This window comes from Anabrus simplex, chromosome 1 (genome assembly GCF_040414725.1).
Source record: "Anabrus simplex isolate iqAnaSimp1 chromosome 1, ASM4041472v1, whole genome shotgun sequence".
Classification (NCBI taxonomy): Eukaryota; Metazoa; Arthropoda; class Insecta; order Orthoptera; family Tettigoniidae; genus Anabrus; species Anabrus simplex.
Genome location: NC_090265.1, coordinates 867,435,669 through 867,461,058, shown reverse-complemented (window position 1 = coordinate 867,461,058; position 25,390 = coordinate 867,435,669). Strand labels below are relative to the sequence as shown.

General features: G+C 39.8%; 1 protein-coding gene across 1 annotated transcript in view; it reads left to right on the top strand.

Moving 5' to 3' along the window:
* The window catches only part of LOC136874283 (zinc finger protein 585A), a 178,337-nt gene that overhangs the window by 117,875 nt on the left and 35,072 nt on the right, over window positions 1-25,390 (top strand). The window contains exon 7 of the mRNA XM_067147915.2: window positions 23,766-24,755. Coding sequence (XP_067004016.2) covers window positions 23,766-24,755 — 990 coding nt within the window. The remainder of the gene's footprint in view (window positions 1-23,765; window positions 24,756-25,390) is intronic.

Here is a 25,390-nt window from a genome sequence, read left to right as displayed (position 1 = left end):
TATACCATAATAAAACAATGTTTACCAATGGCCTGTGTTCTGTCACTTTTCTACGAGAATCTCCTGAAGTCAGAATTTGTCTTCAGGCACTGTGCATAAGTACATGCCCTATATTTCCAAATGCATATATTAGATTTTCCGTGTTGTCTCCTGTTCGCGAGAAAAAAAAATAGTTGCCATGACTTATGACTCGATTCTTGTGTGTATATATATATATTTCTTTTTCAGCAGTACAGATATCTTAGTAGCACACAGCATGAAGCACAAAACATCTTTTGCAATTCATGAATGGAATACATTAGTCAAGAAAAAGTTTATCATAGTGCCATAACATTGACTTCTGGGCATGTCTTGTAAATGATGTATTCTTTTCTCCTTTTATTATCTTTGAAAAGTATTACATTTGTTTATCTATCGAAACATTTATTCACTAGTAGGTGGAGATACTGAGCAATTGCAAGGGTTGGATAAAGGACTGAAGTTGAAAATACTGCTATTCCGTGTTGTTTATGTTACAGCAATGCTATGGCACACAGTTTGTGGGGCAGATCAAATCTGAATAGAGACTTAACACAAGTCAAGGTAGCTCATGTAGTATGCTGCAATCAAAGTGACATTTTCCAAGTGAGGCAGATGTTTCAGCAGAAATATGCTATAGCTGTTAGGCCTTGGATAGGTTGACCATTCAAAACAACCACTACACAAAGCTGATACATCTGTATTTCTGCTCTGACAAAACCTACTGTCATTGTAACAACCGTATGGAGAGAGCTCCAAGGGACTACAGGAGTCGGTGTGTCTATGCAAACTGTTCAGAAATGACTCTGTAATATAGGGCTATGTTCTCAGACCAGTCAGGGAGCTCCACATTGATCATTTTCACAAAGCTCAACGTGTATAGTTGGCAAAAACATGTGAAAAGTGGAATCAAATGTTTTTACAGATGAACACATTGCACAGTATCGAAATGACAAAATAATTTATGCCTGGAGGGCAAATGGTCAACATTTGAATGAAGCTATCATCATTGAATGCTACCACAATTATTCATCATTATTCTAGAGAGAAATTCTGAGGTGATATCCACGGGAATATGAATGCACAATAGTATGAGAATAACTTCTTTAAGCCAATTGTACATGGATTTAGAGCATCCATTGGAGGAGGTTTCACTCTAATGGATTATAATGCTCGTACTCACAACCTCAATGATCTGCATTAAGGCCAGTCACCCAGGTGGCTGATTCCCTATCTGTGGATAGATACTGGGAAAGCTATGGTTTTCACAGAATGGGCTGGCCAGGATCATCTCACAATATGAATTGCATGGAACAGGCATGAAAGTTGATGAAAACAGCAATTTCTAACTGTTCTCAACTACTACTACAAACCGTACAGGCTTTTTTGTTATATTTGTTCCAGAAATTTAAAAAGTTATAATATGCAAAAAAAATTTGACCAGTGTATTATTGGAATCAATCAGTAAATTTAGTTTAAATGTTACAAGCCTCAGGAATCTGTAGTGTGAACATTTACGAACATTGTATTAGTCGATGTTTAGCTGTTTCGTTTGTTGTTTTTGAATTATATTTTGGGTCCTCTTAGGCCTAACATGTCATTTACCATTTATGTAGTAATGAGGTGCCGACCAGAACAGAAGAGTTCACAGTGGCTTTGAGTTACTTGACTTATTTCCTGTTGCTCCATCTGGAGCCTTGGCAAAATTTCTCCACACAGTACGGTTCCTAGCCATTTTCTTAACTTCACTCCACGCTTGTCAGTCTCTGCAATTTCCTTTTCAGTCGTCCTCTTCCAGGTCTTCTTGGGCTAACTTTACTTTCTGGTGCCTTGAGGGTTCCAGTCCAGCGCTGCCCTCTCAACAGCTCCATCTGGCTTTCTTAATGTGTGCCCGATCCAGCGCCATTTCCCTCCTTGATCGGGATGTCAGTCGGCTACTGATTGGTCATGGTCCAAAGATCCTCATTTGAGATCATGTCTGGCCACCTCACATTTGTTATACTATGCAGACATCTATTAATGAATACCTGCAGCTGGTTATTAATCTGCTTTGTAACTTTCCATGTTTCACAGCCATATAGAAAAATCGACTTTACACTGATTTTGAAGAGGCGAAGCTTACTCTTCCTGGAGATGTTTCTATTCTTCCACATGGGGTAGAACTGGACAAACACACCATTTGCCTTCTGGATATGGCTTGGAACATCTTTTTCTGCTGCCCCATCCATTGTAACTGTACTTCCAAGTTAGAGGAAGGACTCAACTCGCTCAATTTCCTTTCCATTGACTGTCAAGCTGGTCATGACATCCGAATTAATTCTCATCTCTTTGGTCTTGTTTGTGTTGATCATGAGACCTGCACGTTCCGCTTTTGTTTGTGTTGATCATGAGATCTGCACATTCCGCTACCTTCTGCATCCTACTCAGTTTGTGTTCTATGTTCCGGTACTGCTGTGCCATAAGGCAAATGTTGTCTGTGAAGTCAAGATCTTCACACCTGTCTCTCATCCCCCATTGAACACCCCTCTTCCGTCCTCCCATTACCCTTTTCATCACACTATCCAGGACCAGCAGGAACAGAGTGGGAGAAAGAACACACCCCTGTCTCACTCCAGACTTGATGTTTATCTTTTCTGTTAGTTTCCCTTCATGAAGAACCTGATACTCATACCCCTCGTACATCTCTTTCATGATCTTGATGATCTGTGATGGAATTCTGTATTGCTCAAGAGTCTTCCACATGATTCTTTGATTTACAGAATCAAAGGCTTTCTCAAAGTCCACAAATGCAAGATAGAGGGTATTCTGCCATTCCACACTCTGCTTTATCATGATTCGGAGTGTATTGATGAGATCCACACAGCTGCGATGTTGCTGAAATCCCGCCTATTCCTTTCAAAGCCTTCTTTTTACCAAATTCTTTATGCGATTCGGGATGACTCGCGAGGGCACTTTGCTTGGAATGGAGAGCAGTTGTTGCAGTTTATTGTATCCCCTTTTTTTCGGTAACTTGACTATCAGCCCCTTCTTCCAGTCAGTCGGTATTTTCTCCTCTTTCCATATCTTCCCCAGCAACGGGTGCAGCAGTTTGGTTATAGTATCAAGGTCTGATTTCAGTACTTCCGTTGGAATGTTGTCCAGACCTGGTGACTTCCCATTTTTCATCTGCTTCAACGCTGCCCATATCTCGCCCTGGGTTGGAAGGTCAAGGCTGATACCTAGATCACTTTCTGTTTCTTCTTCATCTTCTCCTTGCTGCTCATTTTCCAGTCCCACATCTCTATTAAAAACCTCCACAAAGTGTTCCTTCCATCTACTCAGTTGTTGATCGCACGTGGTGAGGATCTAGCCTGTCTTCCTCTTCACAGGCCTAGTTTTATTAAAACCTTTCTTCAAAAGCCTCTTTGTGATGCCATAAATCTCCTTTATATCCCCCCTTTTGGCCGCTTGTTCTGCTTTCTCTGCCTGCTCATCAATCCACTTCCTGTGATCCTTTTGCACACTCCTCTTTACTTCCCTATCTGCTGTTGAATACTCAGCTTGTGTTTGAGCCTTCTGCTGTCTAGTCTTGCAGATATTTAACTTGGCCCAATGTTCATGTTGAAGTCTCCCATAACTATGAGAATATCCTTCCTACTTTTTTTCATTGTGGCATCTCGCAACACTTGGTAGAATTCTTCCTTTCTTTCCAACTATGTTTGTTCTGTAGGTACTTAGCATTGGATAATGGTCACATTCTGGATCTTCGTCTTGAACCTAGCAGTCTGTAGCCTACTAGAAATTAGCTTCCACTCCATAAGACTTCTCATTGCATTTCTACTGAGCAGCAACCCCACTCCATCCCTGTGCTCTTCGTCCTTACCACCAGAATATAGAAATGTAATTCCAGCTGTTGTCTGTATCTCGCCAAATCCTGGCCACTTCACCTCACTCAATCCCAGAATGTCCAGACCATAGCTCTTCATTTCCCGTGTCACTTGTTTTAGTCTGCTTTTCTCCCTCAAGGTCCTCACATTCCAGAAACCAATTTTCTTTATCCTCATCAGGTTGTCCAACCGGTTTTGTAATTTCACTTCAGTTTCTATAATCAGATTATTTAAGAAGAGTGAGTGATTAACCTGCTGCTTCCGAGTGCCTTGATGGGGCTGCCATCTTATGCCTGAGGCACCATGCTGATTTTCTGTCAGGGTTACTTCCCTTAGCCTTTGAAGTTCCCACTTCTACTACGAGGCAGCAGTTCCTGTTCTGTGTACCCAGAATAGGAGGGTTGCCCCTTCCACCAATTCCACCGTTCCGAAGTCGCCTTCACTGCCATTGAGGTCTTCACCGTAACCCTGGCAAGGGACCTTTACATAGGACTACCAGCCGGGTCAGCTGGACCAAGGTTTTTTAAAGAGGTGTTACTCCTCTATTTGCTTTACGTTGCACCGACACAGATAGGTCTTATGGCGATGATGTGATAGGGAAGGCCTAGGAATGGGAAGGAAGCGGACGTGGCCTTAATTAAGGTACAGCCCCAGCATTTGCCTGGTGTGAAGATGGGAAACCATGGAAAAACATCTTCAGGGCTGCCGACAGTGGGGTTCGAACCCACTATCTCCCAATTACTGGATACTGGCCACACTTAAGCGACTGCAGCTATCGAGCTCGGTGTTACTTCTCTGTCACTCCCCCCTTTGTCCTGACTTGTGATAGGCAGAGCCTGGCTTCCCAAATATTGGGCCCAGGTTGGTGGGGTTAGTGGAGTTTATGAATACAGCATGGCAAATGGAAGTGTGTGCCTTATACAAAGAAAAACAAAAATAGGAAAAGTATGACTCATCAGCATTGTGAAACATTGACAGCATATTTGTTTTTGTATAGGAAGGTGATAGTCATGAAGGACTGTGCAAGCTTACAACTTTGATGTCATAGACAATCTGTGTATGAAATTGGCTTTAATTTTGTAGTTTTTTTTTTTGTTAATGATCTTCCTTTGATCATGTAAGAGAAAGAAATGCTTTATTTTTAATTTTTTACGAGTGGTTGATATTGGTGCTACTATTAAAGGAAATGGCAGGCTAAGGGTTGCCCTGTCTAATAGTTTGAACATCACTGTGTTCATTAAATGACTACAATCTACACTATTGTGAAAAGATGTTTGTAGAACTTTTCTTGTAGGAGGGGCACATTTAAATCATAATGCATGTATCCCTCTAATCTGAATTTTTTTCGGGAGGTGGGTGGGGGCTGAAGCCCGGTCCCCCTGCGTGAACATCGACTCAGTCTATGTGGCCTCCGACATGCTATTAATTTCTAAGAAGAAGGAGATAGCAGGGGAAGAGTGGGAAGTGATACAAGGAGTATCTGCCGGTTTCCGAGTCAGACTCGCTATCACAGCAAAGATTGTATTGGTTGGATAGTGTTAAGGTGTGGTATTGAAGGGTCAGGGTAAAACCACATAGGCAGAAAGAGAAAGAGCCTACATGTAAAACCTGACATCTTGTGACAGCACATGCAAGGATGTGGGCTGGAAAGGTCCAGTGGTAGTGTTAGTTGAGAAGAGGTATCATGTACTAGCCATGATCCATCGTCTCGCCGTTCCTTCTGCCAGGGGATCAGTCCGTCTGGGCACTGCCGTGACTAGCGCGGGCCTTGTCTGCTGCGGAGCCATGCGTCGAGTACCACTAGGGCCCGCCGCACAGCACCACCTCCTTGGGGTCCCTCGTACCCAGTCTCCGATCGCAGAGAATGAGGCCAAGCCCGCCGAGGCGGGGGCCTCCTGGAAGGGGGTGGGTCATGATGCCGGGCCTCCTTCCTCTCTGCCCGCACCACGGCCCAGTAGACTGGGCATCTGCGATGGGAGGCCGGGTGGTCCCCCGCGCAGTTGGCGCACACCAGCGCCTCCTTAAGTGTTGCACAGGCTGTGTAGTGGTGATCACTCCCACAATGGTTGCACTTCACTTGGAGCCCACACCTCTCCTGCCGGTGGCCCCACCTCAGACAGCGGAAACACTGCAAGAGCTGTTGAGGGGGACGTTTCAATCTCACCTGATTGCCGCTACATGTTTCGTCCTCGGTCCTTGGCTCCATCCGGGTGGCTGCCTCCTGGTAGCCTGAGACTTTCCTAAGAAGTGTACGTAATATTATGTAAATTTCACCCATGTAGCACGTGGCATGTATTGAATAGGTGGTACGATAGAATAAATTATTTTGTGATAATTTGCTTAAACATTCTCAGGTCACATAATTTTTCAGACGGGGAGATATTAAATGGCTCACAAGATCACTCGATCTTATTGCATGCGACTTCTTTTTGTGCGGTTACCTTAAGGCAAGGTTATATGAAAATAAGCCAATGACAGTAGGAGACTTAAAGAGAAGTGTAAGAAGTGCCATGGAAGGAATTTCTCTTGCTATGGTGCATGAAGTGACGAAGAACTTTTCGGTAAAGGTTGTCTGAATGCATTGACAACAATGGACAACATCTTAAAAAGAAGAATGTTTTTAAATTCTAATGAGTGTATTTAAAATGCTCTGAGGTACAGTGTAATTAAAATAATCACTTATGTTTAACACTCTGTGTATAAATATAAATAAAATACCGGGCGAGTTGGCCGTGCGCGTAGAGGCGCGCGGCTGTGAGCTTGCATCCGGGAGATAGTAGGTTCGAATCCCACTATCGGCAGCCCTGAAGATGGTTTTCCGTGGTTTCCCATTTTCACACCAGGCAAATGCTGGGGCTGTGCCTTAATTAAGGCCACGGCCGCTTCCTTCCAACTCCTAGGCCTTTCCTATCCCATTGTCGCCATAAGACCTATTTGTGTCGGTGCGACGTAAAGCCCCTAGCAAAAAATATATATATATATATAAATAAAATTATAGGCTATTTCCGAACAGTTCAGATTTTAGCCTAATACTTTAAATCTTGTAGTAGGTGGACAAGTGTCAGAAATACAGTACAGTAGGTTCAGTTACATTTTTGCTTGTTTGTTTGTTTGTTTGTTTGTTTGTTTGTTTATGACTTAATGGGAAAACAGCACAGTTTCTTGAAACTCAGTTTTTAAGTTCAAGGATAGCTGGGACGTGCATTATGCTATATATTATTCGATTAGTACAGCACCTGTACCGTGGCAAAACAACTATAGAAAATAAAGTTCCTCTGTTAATATTAGCTGTATCGAAAAGAAGTTTAAGTTAAAAGTTGTGCAAAATATTCATGCGTGTTTGCTGTACGAGGAATAATAACAGAGATATTCAGGATTATTACATTTTTTTACATACTTCCAGATATCTCCAGAAATATTAATTCCATCTAAAATTTGAACATAACAAAAGTTAGAGAAAGTAAAATTTCCAATTATTTATGTCTCAGACACTTTTACCATACAGGCTACAATAACAGAGGTATTCACAAATTTAGACTTTTTTTGCCAACAGCAAGTATTGCTGATATAAAAATATTTTTCAATCAGTATGTAATGAGTTAACTGACAATAGTGGTGGTTTTCTTCATGATTGTATTTATAAGATACAGAACAGTATGGTCATCAGTTCATATTGATCAGGAAGTTAATGAAGATGACCATCAAATTAAGAAGGAAAGATTACTTGGAGACTAAGAAAAAAAGGAATCTTGTAAGGAAGAGAAATTTTTTTATTTTGCTAGTGGCTTTACGTCGCATCGACACAGGAAAAGCAGAAAGTAGTTTCACACCAAGTACGCTTTCTGATAAGGATAGGAAAGGGCTAGAAGTTGGAAGGAAGCGGCCGTGGCCTTAATTAAGGTATAGCCCCAGCATTTGCCTGGTGTGAAAATGGGAAACCATGGAAAACCATCTTCAGGGCTGCCAACAGTGGGATTTGAACCCACTATCTCCCAGCTGAAAGCTCACAGCTACGCGCTCCTAACCGCACGGCCAACTCGCCCGGTGGAAGGGAAAATGAAAGACTCTCATGATCTTGACTGTTCTAGTATCACTGAGCCAGAACAGAATGAAATGTGATGGCCTACAATGTCCTAAGCCCTTAAAACTTAGCAGTATAAATAAAATGAGAGTTTTATGTGTACTTTGGTCAGAATTTGTAAGAATTTGTACGGGTGTGTCAGTCATATCCAGAATAAGAAGGAAATGCCTTTTTTAAATTTTCATCTTGTCTGTCTGCATATACTGCGTGAGTCTGTTGTGCCTGACTTTTTCTGTTGTTAAGCACCCCAACGAACATCAGTGGTGTGATGGTCAATTCTTCTTTGCCATATACCAAGCTATAGTTGCCTAAAGTACTTACTGCGTCATCGCTGCAAGACTTTTGCAAAAACATATATGCGACAGGTATTTGCACAATATATCAAACTGTCATATAGTTATGTAAAAAATACATGGCAGTTATAAGCTTTTGATTGGATATGAAATTAACACTAAAATCGATGGCAAACTGATAGAAAACGTGTGAGTTTGTAAAGCAGGAAGTAGTTTCACACCAAGTACACTTTCTGATAAGGTCGAGGCAACAGTCACCATGGTGCCACCGACTAAGCACAGAACTTTGAGGATCAAATACAAGGCCATTCATGCCACATTCAACCAATAGCATGCAGCAAGTGCTATGTATTCAACAGATGAGTATGTTGAAATGCTCCTCATCTATGGTGAAGAAAGACAGAATGCACAGGAAGCACAGTGCCTGTACCACAAAAGATTTTGGATACATTGGCTTTGTGGATGATTCTCAAAGTACAAAATGTGAATAAAATTATCAGGCTCAAGTTGGATTCGTACCCACCTACCGACCGTAGTTGTATTATCAGAACCCCACTTAACCCATCACACCACTCTGATTCCAGCCAGCAGTTTGCCGGAAAGCATAATGCACACACGTTTTCTATCAGTAGGCCATCACTTTTAGTGTTAATTTCATACCCTACTGAAAGCTTATAATTGACATGTACTTTTTACTATCGGCGTCTGACGAGAAGTTGTGTGGATGTGGGGTAAGAGCTACAAGGGGTAGGCATGGCTGCTGCTCATGCGCCTATCTCAAGTCTCAAGACTTGACAATAGACTTCTGCTCCATCTGCTGTGACTTGGGAACTGAGCTGCTGTCATGAAGTTTCGAAGTGGTAGTGCAATTGTGCCTTAGTTACTCATTTACTGTATGTACTGCATAATGAACAGTTTGATAAGGAATACCGGTATGCATTTATTCTGTCTGTCATGACTGATGTTTGTAGCTAAGAGTGTAGTATCCATTACTCCTGCTGTACCTGCAAGCTGCTGCGGCTTCTTGTCAGAAGCAGATAGTACATAACCGTATGACAGTTCGATGCATTGTGTGAATACATGTCACATACATGATTTTGCAAAGGTGATGGTGCAGTAAATCATTAAGGGTGACTGTTCCTTGGTGTACGGCAAAGGGGAATCGACCATCACACCACCAGTGACATTCGTTGGGATGCCTAATAACAGAAAAGGTCAGGTGCAGTGGACTCACCCAGTATACTATATATGTATGTGCATCACGAGATTATGGTTGAACAAAACTGAATAAAAATTGGTATTTAAAGTCAGGGAGAATACAGTACAATCTAGGCAAGGGATGACGAACCTATGACATGTATGCCATTAGGTGACACGCAAACATGATTTGTGTGGCATGCCACACAACATACTAACATACTTTAGCATTACATTTAATAAACAAGTATGTTGCAATTAATTCTATGACCATATTTTTTACAAATTTTATCATCATTCATTCCAGTAATACTCTCCATTATTATTTAATTTCATCTGTCACTCATTAATCATTGCCCCAGATTGAGTGTGATACAATTCCTATCCTCGCTGCTAGTTTTCATTACTTCAGAGAAATATATTTTATTCCTAAAATGTAACTGTTTTTAAAATGTAATTTTCAGTGATGTTTGCAAAATAAATTGATGAAATATTGAGTCGAATGAATTTATATGCAATGCAATCTAATACCAGAAAGAAGTCAAAGAAGGGGTTTTCACGATGATTTTAAAAGGAAAATAACCGATGGCACACTAGACACTAGAAAATAATACACACGACCTTAATTGACACACTAGTTGGAAAAGGTTTGCCATCCCTGATCTAGGCTATATATATAATTATTTATTTATAAATATATATTCACACTGGGTAAAATAAAGGAGTGCGACAGGCTTCAGCAGCCAGCACATTTCCTATCCTCGCAGCTAGATCGGGGCTTCATTCATTCCATTTCTGACCTGGTCAAATGACTGGAAACAGGCCGTGGATTTTCACTTCATTGGGTAAAATATTAGTTTAGGGGACATACTAAAAATTAATCCTCAAATATCCCCATTAATACTGGTCCTGTCGGTAAATGCTACGTAGAAAATGTCATAGAGAATTAAATTTTCAATATTCTGCATGATACAAATTGATTGTACAATAAATAATAATGGAAATATTTAGGATTTTTCATTTATATCCTGTATTCTTAATGTTGACCTTACTTAAGAATCTTTTGTAACAAAGAGAAAATTGAAAATTCTGATCTTCCATGCCTTTATACATTTTTGTAGTAGAAGAAAGGCCATGAGCAGTCATCTGCGTAATATGCAGTCACAAGGAGGTAACCTCACTGAATGGAACATCCTCTGACTGAACACTGGCCAGGGGGAGTTGGGAAGTTTAATAAATTTTTTTTTTATCTTGCCATTCCTCTAGATCAAACATGTTCTGAAAACTACTAATACTTGACATACTGGTCCATCACCTTATTCAAGCTATTTGATTTGTGCTATGGAGGCACTGATAGGAGTTTGCTTAATGAATGCAAAACAACAGAGCAGTCTTCACCGCTGAATGCTATCTTTGGGAGACTTCCGTCAGGCACAACTAGTTATAGCAGGTGAGATAAGAGCAGACTAGGTGCAAGCTTCTCACAATCAATCAATCAATCAATCAATCAATCAATCAATCAATCAATCAATCAATCAATCAATCAATCAATCAATCAATCAATCAACCAGTCAGTCATTCAGTCAATTAATCCGTCAGTCAATCTATCACCAATGATCTGCGTTTAAGGCAGTCACCCAGGTGGCAGATTTCTTATCTGTTGTTTACCTAGTCTTTTCTTTGAATAAAACAAATAATTTGGAAATTTATTGAACATCTCCCTTCATAAAGCATTCCAATCCCTAACTCCTCTTCCTATAAATGAATATTTGCCCCAATTTGTCATCTTGAATTCCAACTTTATCTTCATATTGTGATCTTTTTTTCTTAAAACACCACTCAGACTTATTTGTCTACTAACGTCATTCCACGACATCTCTCCACTGTACAACTGCTCGTCTCTCTTCTTCCAAGTCTTCTCAGCCCAAAGTTTGCAACATTTTTGTAACTCTTCTCTATTAGAAATTACCCAGAACAAATCAAACTGCTTCTCTTTGGATTTTTTCCAGTTATCGAATCAAGTAATCCTTGTTAGGACCCCATACACTGGAACCATACTTTAATTGTGGTCTTACCGGAGACTTACATGCCCTCTCCTTACATACCTAATACAACACCTAAATACCCTCATAACCATATGAAGAGATGCGTAACCTTTATTTACAATCCTGTTTATGTGATTATCCCAATGAAGATCTTTCTGTATATTAACACCTATAGAGTGATCCACATGAGGAACTTTTATGAGATGACTTTTCCTCTTTTTCAAACTCGAAATCTGACTTTCCACCCCATTTATCTTCATTGTCTACTGTCCATCTCACAATATCGACGAGGACTTTTTGCAGTCACTCACAATCTTGTAACTTATTTATTACTTTATACAGTATGACATCATCCAGAAAAACCTTGGCTCTAATTCCAGTTCTTACTGATATCATTTATATACTGTATATATAAGAAAACATAAAGGTCCAATAATACTGCCTTGGGGAATACACGTCTTAATGATTACAGGATCGGACAATGCTTCATCTGCTCTAATTCTGAGTTCTGTTTACTAGAAATACAGCCATCCATTCATTCTTTCATCTAAGCCAATTGTACTCATTTTTGCCAGTAGTCTCCCAATAACAGAGTGAGTTGGCCATGTGATTAGGGGCATGCAGCTGTGAACTTGCATTCAGGAGATAAGAGGTTTCGAGCCCCACTGTCGGCAGTCTTGAAGATGGTTTTCCATGGTTTCCCATCTTCACACCAGGCAAATGCTGGAGCTGTACCTTAATTACGTCTATGGACATTTCCTTCCCACTCCTAGCTCTTTCCTATCTCATTGTTGCCATAAGACCTATCTGTGTCAGTGCGACGTAAAGCAACTTGTAAAAAAAAAAAATTAAAAAACAAGTTGAGCTTCAATGGAATAACCTTTCTTAAACCCAAATTGCCATATATCAGAATGGTTAGTCATTTTGTAAACATGTCTAATATAATCAGAAAAATAGCTTTCCTAAAGCTTACATGCAACATGTCAAGCTGACCGGCCTGTAATTGTCAGCTTTATGTTCATCACCCTTCCTTTTATACACAGGGGCTACTACAGAAACTTTCAATTCATTTGGTACAACTTCTTCATGCAAATAGTAATCAGATAAGTACTTCAGATAGGGTTCTATATCCCAACTCATTGCCTTTAGTATATCGACAGAAATCTTATTTATTCCAGCTGCTTTTCTAGTTTTCTGTGATTGTATTTTATTGTAAATGTCTTCATTATCAGAGACAAATTTCAATACTTCGTTAGTGTTAGTCACCTTCTCTATTTGGACATTATCCTTGTAACCAACAATCTTTACATACTGCGAATACTTCTGCCTTCTGTAGATCCTCACATACATACTCCCCCTGTTCATTACTGATTACTGATGCCCTTCTGGGAATGTGTTTTCTGCCTTAAAGTACTTATACATACCCTTCCATTTTTCATTAAAATTTGTGTGACTGCCAATTATGCTTGCCATCATGTTATCCTTAGTTGACTTCTTCGCTAGATTCAATTACGCAATACATTCCTTCAGTTTCTCCTTACCTCCACAACCATTTTAACTCTCTTTCCTTGATCGAGCTCAATAGCTGCAGTCGCTTAAGTGTGGCCAGTATCCAGTATTTGGGAGATAGTGGGTTCGAACCCCACTGTTGGCAGCCCTGAAGATGGTTTTGCGTGGTTTCCCATTTTCACACCAGGCAAATGCTGGGGCTATACCTTAATTAAGGCCCCTTGGCCGCTTCCTTCCCAGTCCTAGCCCTTTCCTGTCCCATCGTCGCCATAAGATCTATCTGTGTCGGTGCGACGTAAAGCCAATAGCAAAAAAAAAAAAACCTCTCTTTCTATTTAACCTGCATCTCTTTCTTAGACTCTTTACTTCTCTGTTATAATATAGCAGGTCTTTGCAATTCCTTACTTTTTTAAAGATACATACCATTTTCACATTCCTCAACAACTGCTTTAAACCCATCCCAAAAAGTGTTTCCTTTTTTCTTTATCATTATCCAGCGATTGTAATAAAAAGTATTTAAACTCCCTTGTGTCCGACTGATCAACCGTATGGTACTGCCTCATAGTTCTATTTTTACAAATTTTATTTTGCATTTATTTTTAACTACAATGAAAACAGCTTCATAATCACTTATACCATCTATTACTTCAGTTTCTGTACAGAGCTCATCTGGTTTTACCAGCAGAATGTCCAGAATATTCTTCCCTCTTGTTGGTTCCATCAATTTCTGATTGAGCTGTCCTTCCAAGATTAAAAGATTAAAACTTATCTGCCATTTGTTGGTCATGCTTGCTGTCACTTGCATTGTACAGGGAGCTGGAAGTCAAGAAAGGATGATGGCGAAATGTTCGTGGTAAACTGTAGAAGTATTGTAAAAAAAGAAATAGAATTAAGTACTTTAATAGATATATATTTTCCAGATATTGTAATAAGGTTGAATCATGGCTGAGAAGTGATATTATGAATGCAAAATTTTCTCATGGAATTAGAATGTTTGTTGTAGGGACAGGATAGGAACGGTAGGATGAGAATTATTCATTCTGGTGAAAGAATTTGTAAGCTACGAAAATGTTAAGGTTGAGAAGCATGACATTCTGACATTCAAGGTGTAAGTCTCATCTTTAAAGATAATAGGGAACTTAATGTTTCTGGGGGGTGTACAGACTTGGAAAGGGTGGCACAAACACTGATGTGGAATTATTTGATAAGATAATCGGCTATGTGGGAAACAACATGGAAAGGAACATGATTGTTGCGGCTGATCACAATTTACCAAATGCCAATTGGATAGTTAATACTGTTCCCTAGTCCACCCCGTTTCCGTGAATGTACCTCCCTATAAACCTCCTAAACAAATCTCCTAACTTATATGTACCTCTGCGGTTCAAGTGAAGGCTCTCTGAGCGCAGATCTCTATCTCCTACCCACCCCTTAGGATCTACGAATCTCACTCCAGTTTCCCACATACCCACTCCATAACCTCATTTATATCCCTGATTGCCTTCCAGTCAGTATCCCCCCTACACAGTATTCCACTGATAACAATCTCTGCTTCCATAAATTACTCCCTAGCTGCATTAACCAGATACCTCACATCCTTAACTATGTTGGTACCTCTACCTACTTGCCTTACATTGTTGGTACCAATGTGAAAAATTACCACCTTCTCCTTGCCCTCCTCCTTCTCTTCTACTTTCCTCAACATCTGCCTTAACCGCTCAGGCCGTTTCGACGTACATATCACGTCCGTTGGGCTCGACTCATTCAGCCGGTTCGACGTACTACAAACAGCCGGTGCAGGTGGAAGTTAGAATACCTATTACTCATGTAACACTGCTGCTTTGCTGGATTTGTTTTCACCTTATGAATCGAGAAGTTACATACTTTCATGCCATCTCTGTTTTATAATTAGAACTAATAAGAAATTGATCGATATCTGTTGCTTTTGAAACATATCGATAAGGGATAGGCCATGTGACGATCTCTATTTAGTTTCAAGGTATTTGCTTTGAAAGGTATCAGTCCTTTCCTGCCATCTTGAGAATATTTTGTGAACTATATCTAACTTGAAAATTCTTGCCACTTTTGAAGGGAAAGCACCGAAAGCAAATACTGCGCGGATATTTTTTTGCTTTGCAGGCTAGCGGCTACTCATTCACAGAGGAATGGTTGAGCACGGAGATTATTGGTTTGATAGATGACAGTAGTGGAAGTGATGTATCGGGAAGCAATATTTTCGGTAGTGTTACAGACAGTGACTATGCCCAGCAAGAGGTTACTGGAGAAGTGGCAGACAGCACAGGTGAAGAAGAAATAGCTTCAGCCATAATGACTTTGTCCGCTGTTCAGTGGTTGTTGCCGAGAGGTAGATGTCGTCACGAGCACATGAAAGATCCCCTTCATAGGGGTGCCAGGTACAAAAAAAACATTTCGTATCTGTTTTAGATGCTTTTTTTTGGTGCTATTTTTCGATGACAAAGTGATTGATAACTTGTTTGAGAAACAAATAGGGACGCGGCAGAGTGTATACTTGGCGCACGCTTGAAACCAAGGTTGTGCACCCAGAAGTAGAAGCCAGTGATAGGGGAGGAAATTTTTTCTTGGGGCTTGTAATGTTCATGGGGTCAGAAACCCACCCTGAAGAGCTATTTCACCAGGGATGGATTTTTAGAAAACCCTATATTCCCTCAACCAATGGCAAGGGACAGGTTTGAACTCATCTGGCATTTTTTTGATAATTTTACACAGGATGCATACATGGGACCTAAATAGCTTTTCAAAATTGAGGCGATTGGTGCAATAACCATTTAAGTCGACTTAAGTCGTTTTTCCGGCGAATGCATTTTAATAATCCACATTATGAACTTCATCTATCCTCCAAATACATTTTTTTTAAATGTCAACGCTAGATGGCAGGAACTTGCATTATATACAGCTGTGTAGCAAGTCGTTCTTCCGGTGAACAGCTGGGCCATCTTATGTGCTTCGACGTGGCTGTATCGCATACACGTGGGAATCGGTGAGTGTGGTTTTGTGACTGTTGTGCGTGGTTTTGGTAGTTTTATTCTGTAAAGATGTGTGAGCAGGAGGCAGATGAGAAGTTAAATGAATGAACATTGCAGAATAAAGGAAAGAAGAGATTACTTCAATGAGACTCTTGGAAATTCGTGCAGAACAAAGCCAAGAGGAATCACGGTGACAGCTATGCAAATATTAGTGGCAAGAATGTTTACAAGAAAGTATTCAGTTATACTGAAAATTGTTGCAAGAGAAACTGCCACACATTTTTTCCCAGGAAGAGACAGGAAGAAATGTTTAATTTGTTTTGGAAACTGGCTGATAAGATAGTGCAGGCCAGTTTTCTTTGTGGCCTCATTGATAAAAAGGCTTGAAGTTAACAAGAAAAATGATGGTCTTCCTTTACTCAAATTTTTAAAACCAGAGAATGCAGATGCACTTAAGCATATATTAGAGTAAGAGACTGTTTTGGAGGAAAATGAACTGCGAAGTGAAATTGGTGAGAATGAGGAAACCATTCAAGAATGAATGTTCATAAACTGCTGTTTTGTGTTGATTATTCTTATTGTATTGTATGAATACATTTTTCTGAACTTAGTCGACCTTATCAAGGTAATGCCAGTGTACAAGAAATCATTTAATCATTATTCTCTGATTGAATTTTTTTTCAAAAGCGCACTATTAAGAAAATAGTTACATTTTTTGTAAATTCTACATATACTGTAGGCCTATATATACAGGGTGGGCCCTTTTAATCTATCGGAGCAAATATCTCGAAAACTACACATCGGATCAAAAAAATGAGTAATAAAAGTTGTTTGTTTCAGCAGGGGACATCCAATGATACCAAACTCCACCCCCTACCCACACCCCCTGGGGATGGGGGAGGGGGGGGGAGAAGGAAATCTTAAATAGGAACCCCATTTTTTATTGCAGATTTGGATTCCCCAGAAAAATTACCCCAATTTGACCTATGATTAAAGTCATTTTGGCTCACAGATGGCCCTGTAATCGACAAAAAAATAATTGGTTAAAAAATCATCAAAAAAATGGGGATATTTTGAGAAAAACACATGATATCAGAAAAATAAAAGTAAATGTAAACGATATTTTCAAAATTGATATCCTGGGGCACCATTATTCACCGACGCACCCCATCCCCACTTATGGGAGTGGAAATTATTTCAAAATCTTCAATGGGAAACCAATTTTTAAAATCAAATCTTGGTTTTCCAGTACCGAATCAAATGTTTTGATTTTATTATTGATGCAAATTTATTTTTAGATGGCGCTGCAATAAAGGATGGGAAAGTTCATTTATTTGTTTATCAATAACTAAATACTGTTTTTAACGGTGAATACATTTTTTTGATCCGATGTGTAGTTTTTGAGATATTTGCTCGGATAGATTAAAATGGCTCACCCTGTATATACAGTATAATGTTGTTATAGAAATATACTTATTAATTAGTACAGGGTAGCTGTTTTTCTGTATTAAATTATTTTGAACAAATCTACTTACTGTCTATAAATGTCAATTTAAGGTGCTGATTGACAGTCTATGCAATAACAACTTCAGTAAACTCACATTTAGGTCAAAATATTTAAGAACTAGTAAAAAATGAATTCACAGTGAAATGGAAATATTGTTAAGGACTCTTGTTAAATTATATGTGTAAATTAAGATATCCATAAATGAAAAACTTGGATATTTACAGTGTTTCAATACTTTGGATGTGATTTTCTCAAAAACATGTTTTCAGACTTAAGTTGTTATTGCACCCATCACCTCAATTCAACCTTTCCTGAAAATTATAAATGGAAATTTTCATGTAAATATGTTGCTTTCTTTGTAAATATACTGGAAACAAATTTCAAAATTGGAACTTACTCAAATTATATATTTTTGTAAGTTTTAACGTGTGATTATGGACAACCCTGAACAGCAGCTATGACATATATTTCTCAGAATCATTGGACTTGATCTCAGTAAGTAGTCCTAAAATTTTCATTACGTTATATTTCATAGATTTAACATTCTGAATTCTTTAACTTGATAGTGTTTAGACCTCTGCTGAGCTTCAATTTAAGTACCGCCTGAGAAGTGAGCAGCTCTGGATTAAATTGCCGTCGTGAGGGGCTAACATAATTCCTGGGTAACACTCTGTCCTGGTCCCCTTTCCTCCACACATTTTCCCCACATGCCAAAATCTGGAGTCTGCCATGACTGTTTCATGTGTTGAACCCCAATTTAAAGGACTAATTAGATTCTCACAAATGTTTCTTAGTGTGATAGAGGAAGGAAATGGGAATCTCAGTAGTGATGGGTCGTTCATGAACGAACTGACTCTTTTGAACGACTCATTGGAGAGAGCTAGCTCTCTCATTGAGAGTCGACTCTTGTAAGAGCTAGCTCCCTCCTAGCTCTTCGAGAGCTAGTCGTTCAATTACAAGTCGACTCTTGTATGAGCTAGCTCCCTCCTTGCTCCTTGAGAGCTAGTACGAGCCGACTCTTTTATCAACTGTGACTCCAGGAAAGAGCTAGCTCGTCACATCGACTCTCGTTCATTTCTGGCCAATACCATGCTTCAGATAATCATGTGACATACAGAAACCACTTTCGTCCAACCTTTTCCCGCACTCAGTCAGTCAGTCAGTCAGTCCCTCTTTGAGTCAGTCAGTAGTGCACTTAGTGCAGTGGTTGTGGTGTCTGGTGTGTCTGTTAGGTACGTTATTTGTGCCATACTTCTGGCAACTTGTTGAAACAACATGTTATAGAGCAATACTTACCAGTTCACTACCTGTATGCACCCACAATTTATGAAGGATGTGCTGTAGATCCAGTAGGTTTTAAGAGCAAATAAACGACACCAAGTCCAGGTTAACTATCCTCAACTAAAGCACGAACAACAGTCACTATCCAGAATACTGAATATACCACCTGGCAAGTAAAAACGGCGTAGTTTTATTCTGTCTGAAATAATTAAGAAATACTCTGACAGATCCTCACCTGTTTCGTAGTTATGAATCAACATATTGCCAAAATTATTCGGTTTTACGGCACAGTGGATAAAATGATATACCGTAGTTTTAAATCGAATGAAGGGATATAGAAAATAACGCTAATTTTGGCTTTAAAATATAGGCTAAATAACTCATGCCAAAGTGTATACCGCACTATATTTTCAAATAATTATTTATTAACGTGTAGTCATGTAAGGAGTCCAACTCCTTAGCTGGATGGTCAGCATCGAGGCCTTCAGTGCAAGGGGTCCCGGATTCGATTCTCGGCCAAGTCGGGGATCTTTATCTCTTCTGATTAATTCTTCTGGCTCGGGAACGGGTGTTTGTGTTTGTCCCAACACTCTCCTTTTCATATTCAGACAACATACCACACTACCAACCACCACAGAAACACGCAATATTGATTACATCCCTCCACATAAGGTTAGCATCAGGTAGGGCATCCGGCCATAAAACAGGGCCAGCCAGGCTGAGTGGCTCAGACGGTTGAGGTGCTGGTCTAATGACCCCAACTTGGCAGGTTCGATCCTGGCTTAGTCCGGTGGTATTTGAAGGTGCTGAAATACGTTAGCCTCGTGTCGGTAGATTTACTGTCATGTAAAAGAACTCCTGCGGGGCTAAATTCCGGCACCTCGGTGTCTCCGAAAACCGTAAAAGTAGTTAGTGGGACGTAAAGCCAATAACATTATTGTTTATTATTAAACAGGGCCAAATCCACATGTGCGAAACAGTTCACAGCCGCGACCCCACAAGTGTGGGAAAAGCGGTAGAAGAAGAAATAGTGTAATAGTGTAAGGAGTGCTAATATACCGAACATATACGTCTCCTACTGTGCAATCATTCTTGAAAAAAAAATAGAAGAGAGTGTGACATACCGTACGCGAAAAAATGAAAAAGATACTGTGCATACCGTACTAAGAGATTTTATACATGGTGATAATGTACATTTGTGCTGATTGCATTAGTGATCGCATTTAATCAGTTATGTTTCCTATGCTGCATTATTGAATGAAAGAATCTGTTGTTCCAACGCAAGTGAAAACCTTTATGATTTCTGTAGCTCAGTCGATAGAGGATATTCTGATGACATCTGTTGAGTGAAATGTAAACTACATGAACACGAATAGAGACTCGTCTTAATCGACTGCCGGGATTGAACGTAAGTAATGCCAATATCTCGACCATACGTCCCATACAGTGCATTCAATCTTGCAAGACATCATTTTAAGAAGAATGGAACTTAGGCAAAGTAATATTAAGTGTCATCCATTAACACTGTATATTTGTGATACGTTTCTTCGTTACTGTATATAAATACTGTATTTAACATTGGATGAATTTCCAATGTTGCCAGCAGTGTATATATCATTTGTTGTATTTCTAGAGGAGTAGCGTTCAAAACTGGACATTGTGTTACCATCTGTTGTGCGAAAGGTGAACTATCTCAATCAATCAATCAATCAATACTAATCTGCATTTAGGGCAGTCGCCCAGGTGGCAGATTCCCTATCTGTTGCTTTCCTAGCCTTTTCTGAAATGATTTCAAAGAAATTGGTGCTATCTCATTCCTATAAATAAAAACGGAAGTCATGAGCAATCTAGAAAATGTAAAATAACACTTTTTGGGTTTTCATGAATAAATATCTCACGCCTTAGTATATACTATAGCAACTTACATCGCATTACATTTTTAAACAATTATTTATTAATGTCTAAGTAGTGCCAATATCTCAAAAATATGTCTCGTTACGGTGCATTCAGTCTTGAAAGACATCATTTTAAGAAGAATGGAACTTAGGTAAAGTAATACTAGATGTCATCCATTAATACTGTATATTTGTGATATATATCTTCGTTACTGTATATGAAGCTTTATCGTTAGATTAATTGCCAATGTTGCCAGTAGTGCATATATTAGTTGTCATTTGTTTTATTTCAAGAGTAGCGTTCTAAACTGGACATTGTGTTGCCATCTAGTGTGGGAAGTGTAAACTATTTGCGCTATCTCGTTCGTTCTCGGAAGTCATACAGAGCGGCCGGAAGTCATAAAGAGCCGTCTGCCCTAAACCGGAAGAACGAATGAACGAACAAACCTGGAGGCAGAGAGCGCCGACTTCCTGGGCTTGCTCCAACCTACCCGCTCTCAAGAGTCGACTCTTTTGAACAACTCTCAGTTAGGAGCGGGAGCGAATGAGCTAGCTCCCACAAAAGAGCTAGTTCGACCCATCACTAAATCTCAGTACTTTGGTTTTTGCTGATGATGTAGCCATATGGAGAGAGAGAGAGAGCTAGAGGTTCAGAAAGGATTGGCTAAATAGAACTCAAAGTTTAAATAGTACCGACTGACAGTAAGTAAGAGCAAGTCCATAGCAATGACTGTGAGCAGGACATTTATCTAGTGCAAATTGATTGTCTAGAAGCCTTCAATTACGTGGGTGGTACAACATCAAGTGAAAGAAGCATCACACTAGAATGCAGAATAGAGTACAAAAGGGATCCAAGTTCTTCCACCAAGTGTGGGGCTTGGCGTGGGACAAGGGGGTTCCTGTGAGAGCCAAACACACTATGTTTAAAATGTATCTCCTGCCTATCATGACATACAGCCTGGAGTGCTGCATAATTAATAAAGAACTGAGCAAGTTACAAGCATGTAAAATGTAGCTCCTGCAGTCAGCCACAGAGACTGAATCCTCCATGACTCAAGTGGTTTGGACACATGAAGAGGGGAAGGTGAACACCAAGACAATACTTGGATAGGAATGTACAGGAGAAAAGACCTATTGGACGACCGAGGAAAAGGTGGTTGGATCAGATCAAAGAAGATCTGGAAGCTAGAGGAAAAAATAGGGAAACTATAATCTTACCCAGCTCACCGGAAGGATACAAAGATGATGATGTTGAGAGACCTTTCTACTCCTGCCCTTAGAGGGTGGTCACAGAGTTCCTTTACATGACGTTGAATTGGGACCAAAATATCTGCATGGGTTTTTCCATTATCTCTTCACAATTGTATGCACTACCACATTCTCTTAGTCATTCTCTGCAAGTGTGCAGTCATGACTTCTTGAAACACTACAAAGATAGCATCTCGCAAATGCTCATCTAAAGAATTGTAACACTTTTACTTATCATTATTTGGACTTTTTGGAGGCTATGGAGCAGAAGCTGGAAAATCATGCATTCATGCATCACTTGTCCAATTCAGTAACATGGAGAAACCTTATTATAATGTGAGGTAGGCTATGGGTTTTTGTTGGCCCAGAAAAAGATGTTGCACTCGCAAGGACTTAATAAATAGGCACATTTATCAGAAAATGAAGTTGCGGAAGCTTTTATCACAGCAGATTGTTTCCTTTCGCATGTCGGTCCAGGTTAGCATAATCCAAATTTCATGTCATGTTCATGTGTTGGAATATTATTGTCTGTGGTATGCCCAACTCTTCAGAACATTTATGTTCGACTTCATGGATGATAAAGGAATGGATTCTTCCACAGCTGCACATCTCTGGCATATCCAGCACATTTCCACAGCCAAACACCTACTATTACCCCATTAACAGTGTCTGCCATATTGGTACTACTTTACCAAACTGCAATCCCAGCTACTTCCATTTGCTGCTATATACATTGCATATTCATATTTATTTCCAGTAGAAAATGCTGTATAAAACAGTTTGTGACCACTGTTAATTTATATAGCCAGCCCCGTTATCTAGGGGTTGCAAGCCTACTTCTTACCCAAAGACCCTCAGTTCGATTCCCACCTAGTTCAGTGATTTTTGCCTGAAACTGAGGCTGTTTTGAGGTCCACTCAGTTTATGATGTGGTGGTGATTATTGTTTTAAGAGGAAGTACAACTTGGCAACCATCCTCTTTTAACACTATTCAGAGGGAAAAAATGGAAGGGGTCTGATACTTCAAAAAATGAAGATGTCAGCAAAAGAAAGATATGGGCCATGAAAGACGTGAAAATGAAAGACCCCGTTGGCCTCGCAATCCTAATACCATTGGGGTCAGAAATGAACAAGAATTGACCACTGGAGGTCGGATATGATAGACGACAGTGTGGAGCCTAGCACAAGTAAGTGGAAGCAATGCTAGGACTCAGCTAAGAACCCCATAGTCGCCAACCCACACTCCATAGTTAAGAGCCCCTGGGGTCCCCTTTAGTACCTCTTATGACAGGCAGAGGATACCGTGGATGTTATTCTACTGCCCCTACCTACAGGGGGAACTATGAGAGAACAATTGAGGCGATATCTAACAGTGGGGTAGCGGCCCCAGTGTAGAAAGTTCAAAATAATGGCCGAGAGGAGATGCTGCACTGACATGTCACCTCGTAATCTGCCGGCCTTTGGGTTGAGCAGTGATCACTTGGGAGACCAAGGCCTGTCAGGGCTGTAGCACCATGGGGTTGGGTGTGGTTTCATTAATTTATGTAAGTAGAAGAACCCTTCTTGACTAAATCGTTTGTCATATTCCGGTGTCCTGCTGAACACTATGCTTATTAAAAGTAGAGGACAATAATTTTTTTTAAAGGGAGGGATCTTCACTTGGGAGCCACTTCCATTCACTCTCCACTGTGGGTGTACTTGTTAATATCTATGATGCTAAGTTTGTTAATGTATAAAAAGTACTGTATAGGAAAAATGCTTCTTTAATGTATAGGTGTTTGTCTTTCATTTTAATGTTCTGTTTTAAATTTTGTTTCTAGAGTTGAAGAGAGGAAGGATGTGTCTGCTAGTGATTCTCAGCCATTGTCAGAGGTTTCAGTAACAGCAGAATATGCTGATCTTTCTCAAGAAAAGGAAAAAAAGAACTATATATGCATGTACTGTAAGAAAGAAACAGATGGAAGGGAAAGTTTGATATTGCATCACATTGCTGAGCATCCAACCAAAGTATTTTATTGCAGTGAATGTGATGTAGTTTGTCAGTCCAAGGAAACATTCAATAGACACCTGACTAGACACAAGATTATTGGTAGTCAGCTCATATTGTCTCCCAAAAGTGAAAGTGAAACAAAGAGTACAGAAGAAAGCGTTGAAATTTCTAATGTTGTGAATGTCAATATTGACAAAAGTAAGCCTTCTATATGTATGAAAGTTTCTGATGATTTTAAAGATATGGATACTTTCTTGAAATCAAAAATTGTCAAAACAATCAAACAAATTGTTTCTATTGGTGGCAATACAGGCACTAGAATGTGTCAGAAGAAACAGAAGAGAAAGATCAGATGGCAGTGCAAACAGTGCTCTCATGTATCAACAAACCGAGAAGATTTTCTGATTCATAAAAGTACTCACCCTCCACCTATATTCCGTTGCCGGATTTGTGACAAAAACTGTCGTACAAAGATGCGCCTTATGGTCCATGAACGAAGTCATACTCAAGAAAAGCCGTTTATTTGTGAGTACTGTGGCAAGTGTTTTCGTTACCAAAATACTTTGCGAGTGCATCTCTTTACCCATGGCAAAATTGGGAAAGTTTTCAACTGTACAGAGTGTGACAAAACTTTCAGTAACAGAAACAGTCTAACTATACACATGAAGTCTCATTCTAGTGAAATTCCATACCTTTGTGATGTGTGTGGAAAGACTGTGAAGCACATCAGTAACTTCCGATCACATCGTAAGTTGCATCTTGACCCAGATTTTAGGCGGAGATATATGTGTGATGAATGTGGAAAACAGCTTTTAACAAGGTACGTAAATATTTTTGTAGTTATGATTTCTGTAGTTTACAGGAAAGTTGGTAGTTTAGAGATGTGTGGAAAATGAATTATTGCTGATAAAGTTTCTCAAATATCACAGCTGTAATCTTTTAGCTTTAATAGTTCAACAATGAATTTTTTCTCTAGTGACAGTAGCCCTGTGATAGCTTGCAATACATATGAGATTATGTTCATGTTGACCCCTTAACCTTTAGTTGTCTGTTAACGAACATGTGAATCAGCAGGTAATCTCATATTTCATCTCATGGTTGGATTACTTGAAAGGATGCTGGTTTGCTCCATATCAGTAGGCTGAGAAATTTAGAAACTAAATATCTGCTTCTGAAAAGGAACATGGTTCTGGGGTAGCCTGTAACAGAAATTCATTTATATTCATTCCTGGGAGGAAACTGAACATAGAGCTAACCACCTGATCCTACTAAATGCTGAAGATATGAACAGTGGAGGCTTTAATTTATCATTCACCGGGCGAGTTGGCCGTGCGGTTAGGGGGCGCGTGGCTGTGAACTTGCATCCGGGAGATAGTGGGTTCGAATCCCACTGTCGGTAGCCCTGAAGATGTTTTACCATGGTTTCTTATTTTCACACCAGGCAAAGGCTGTACC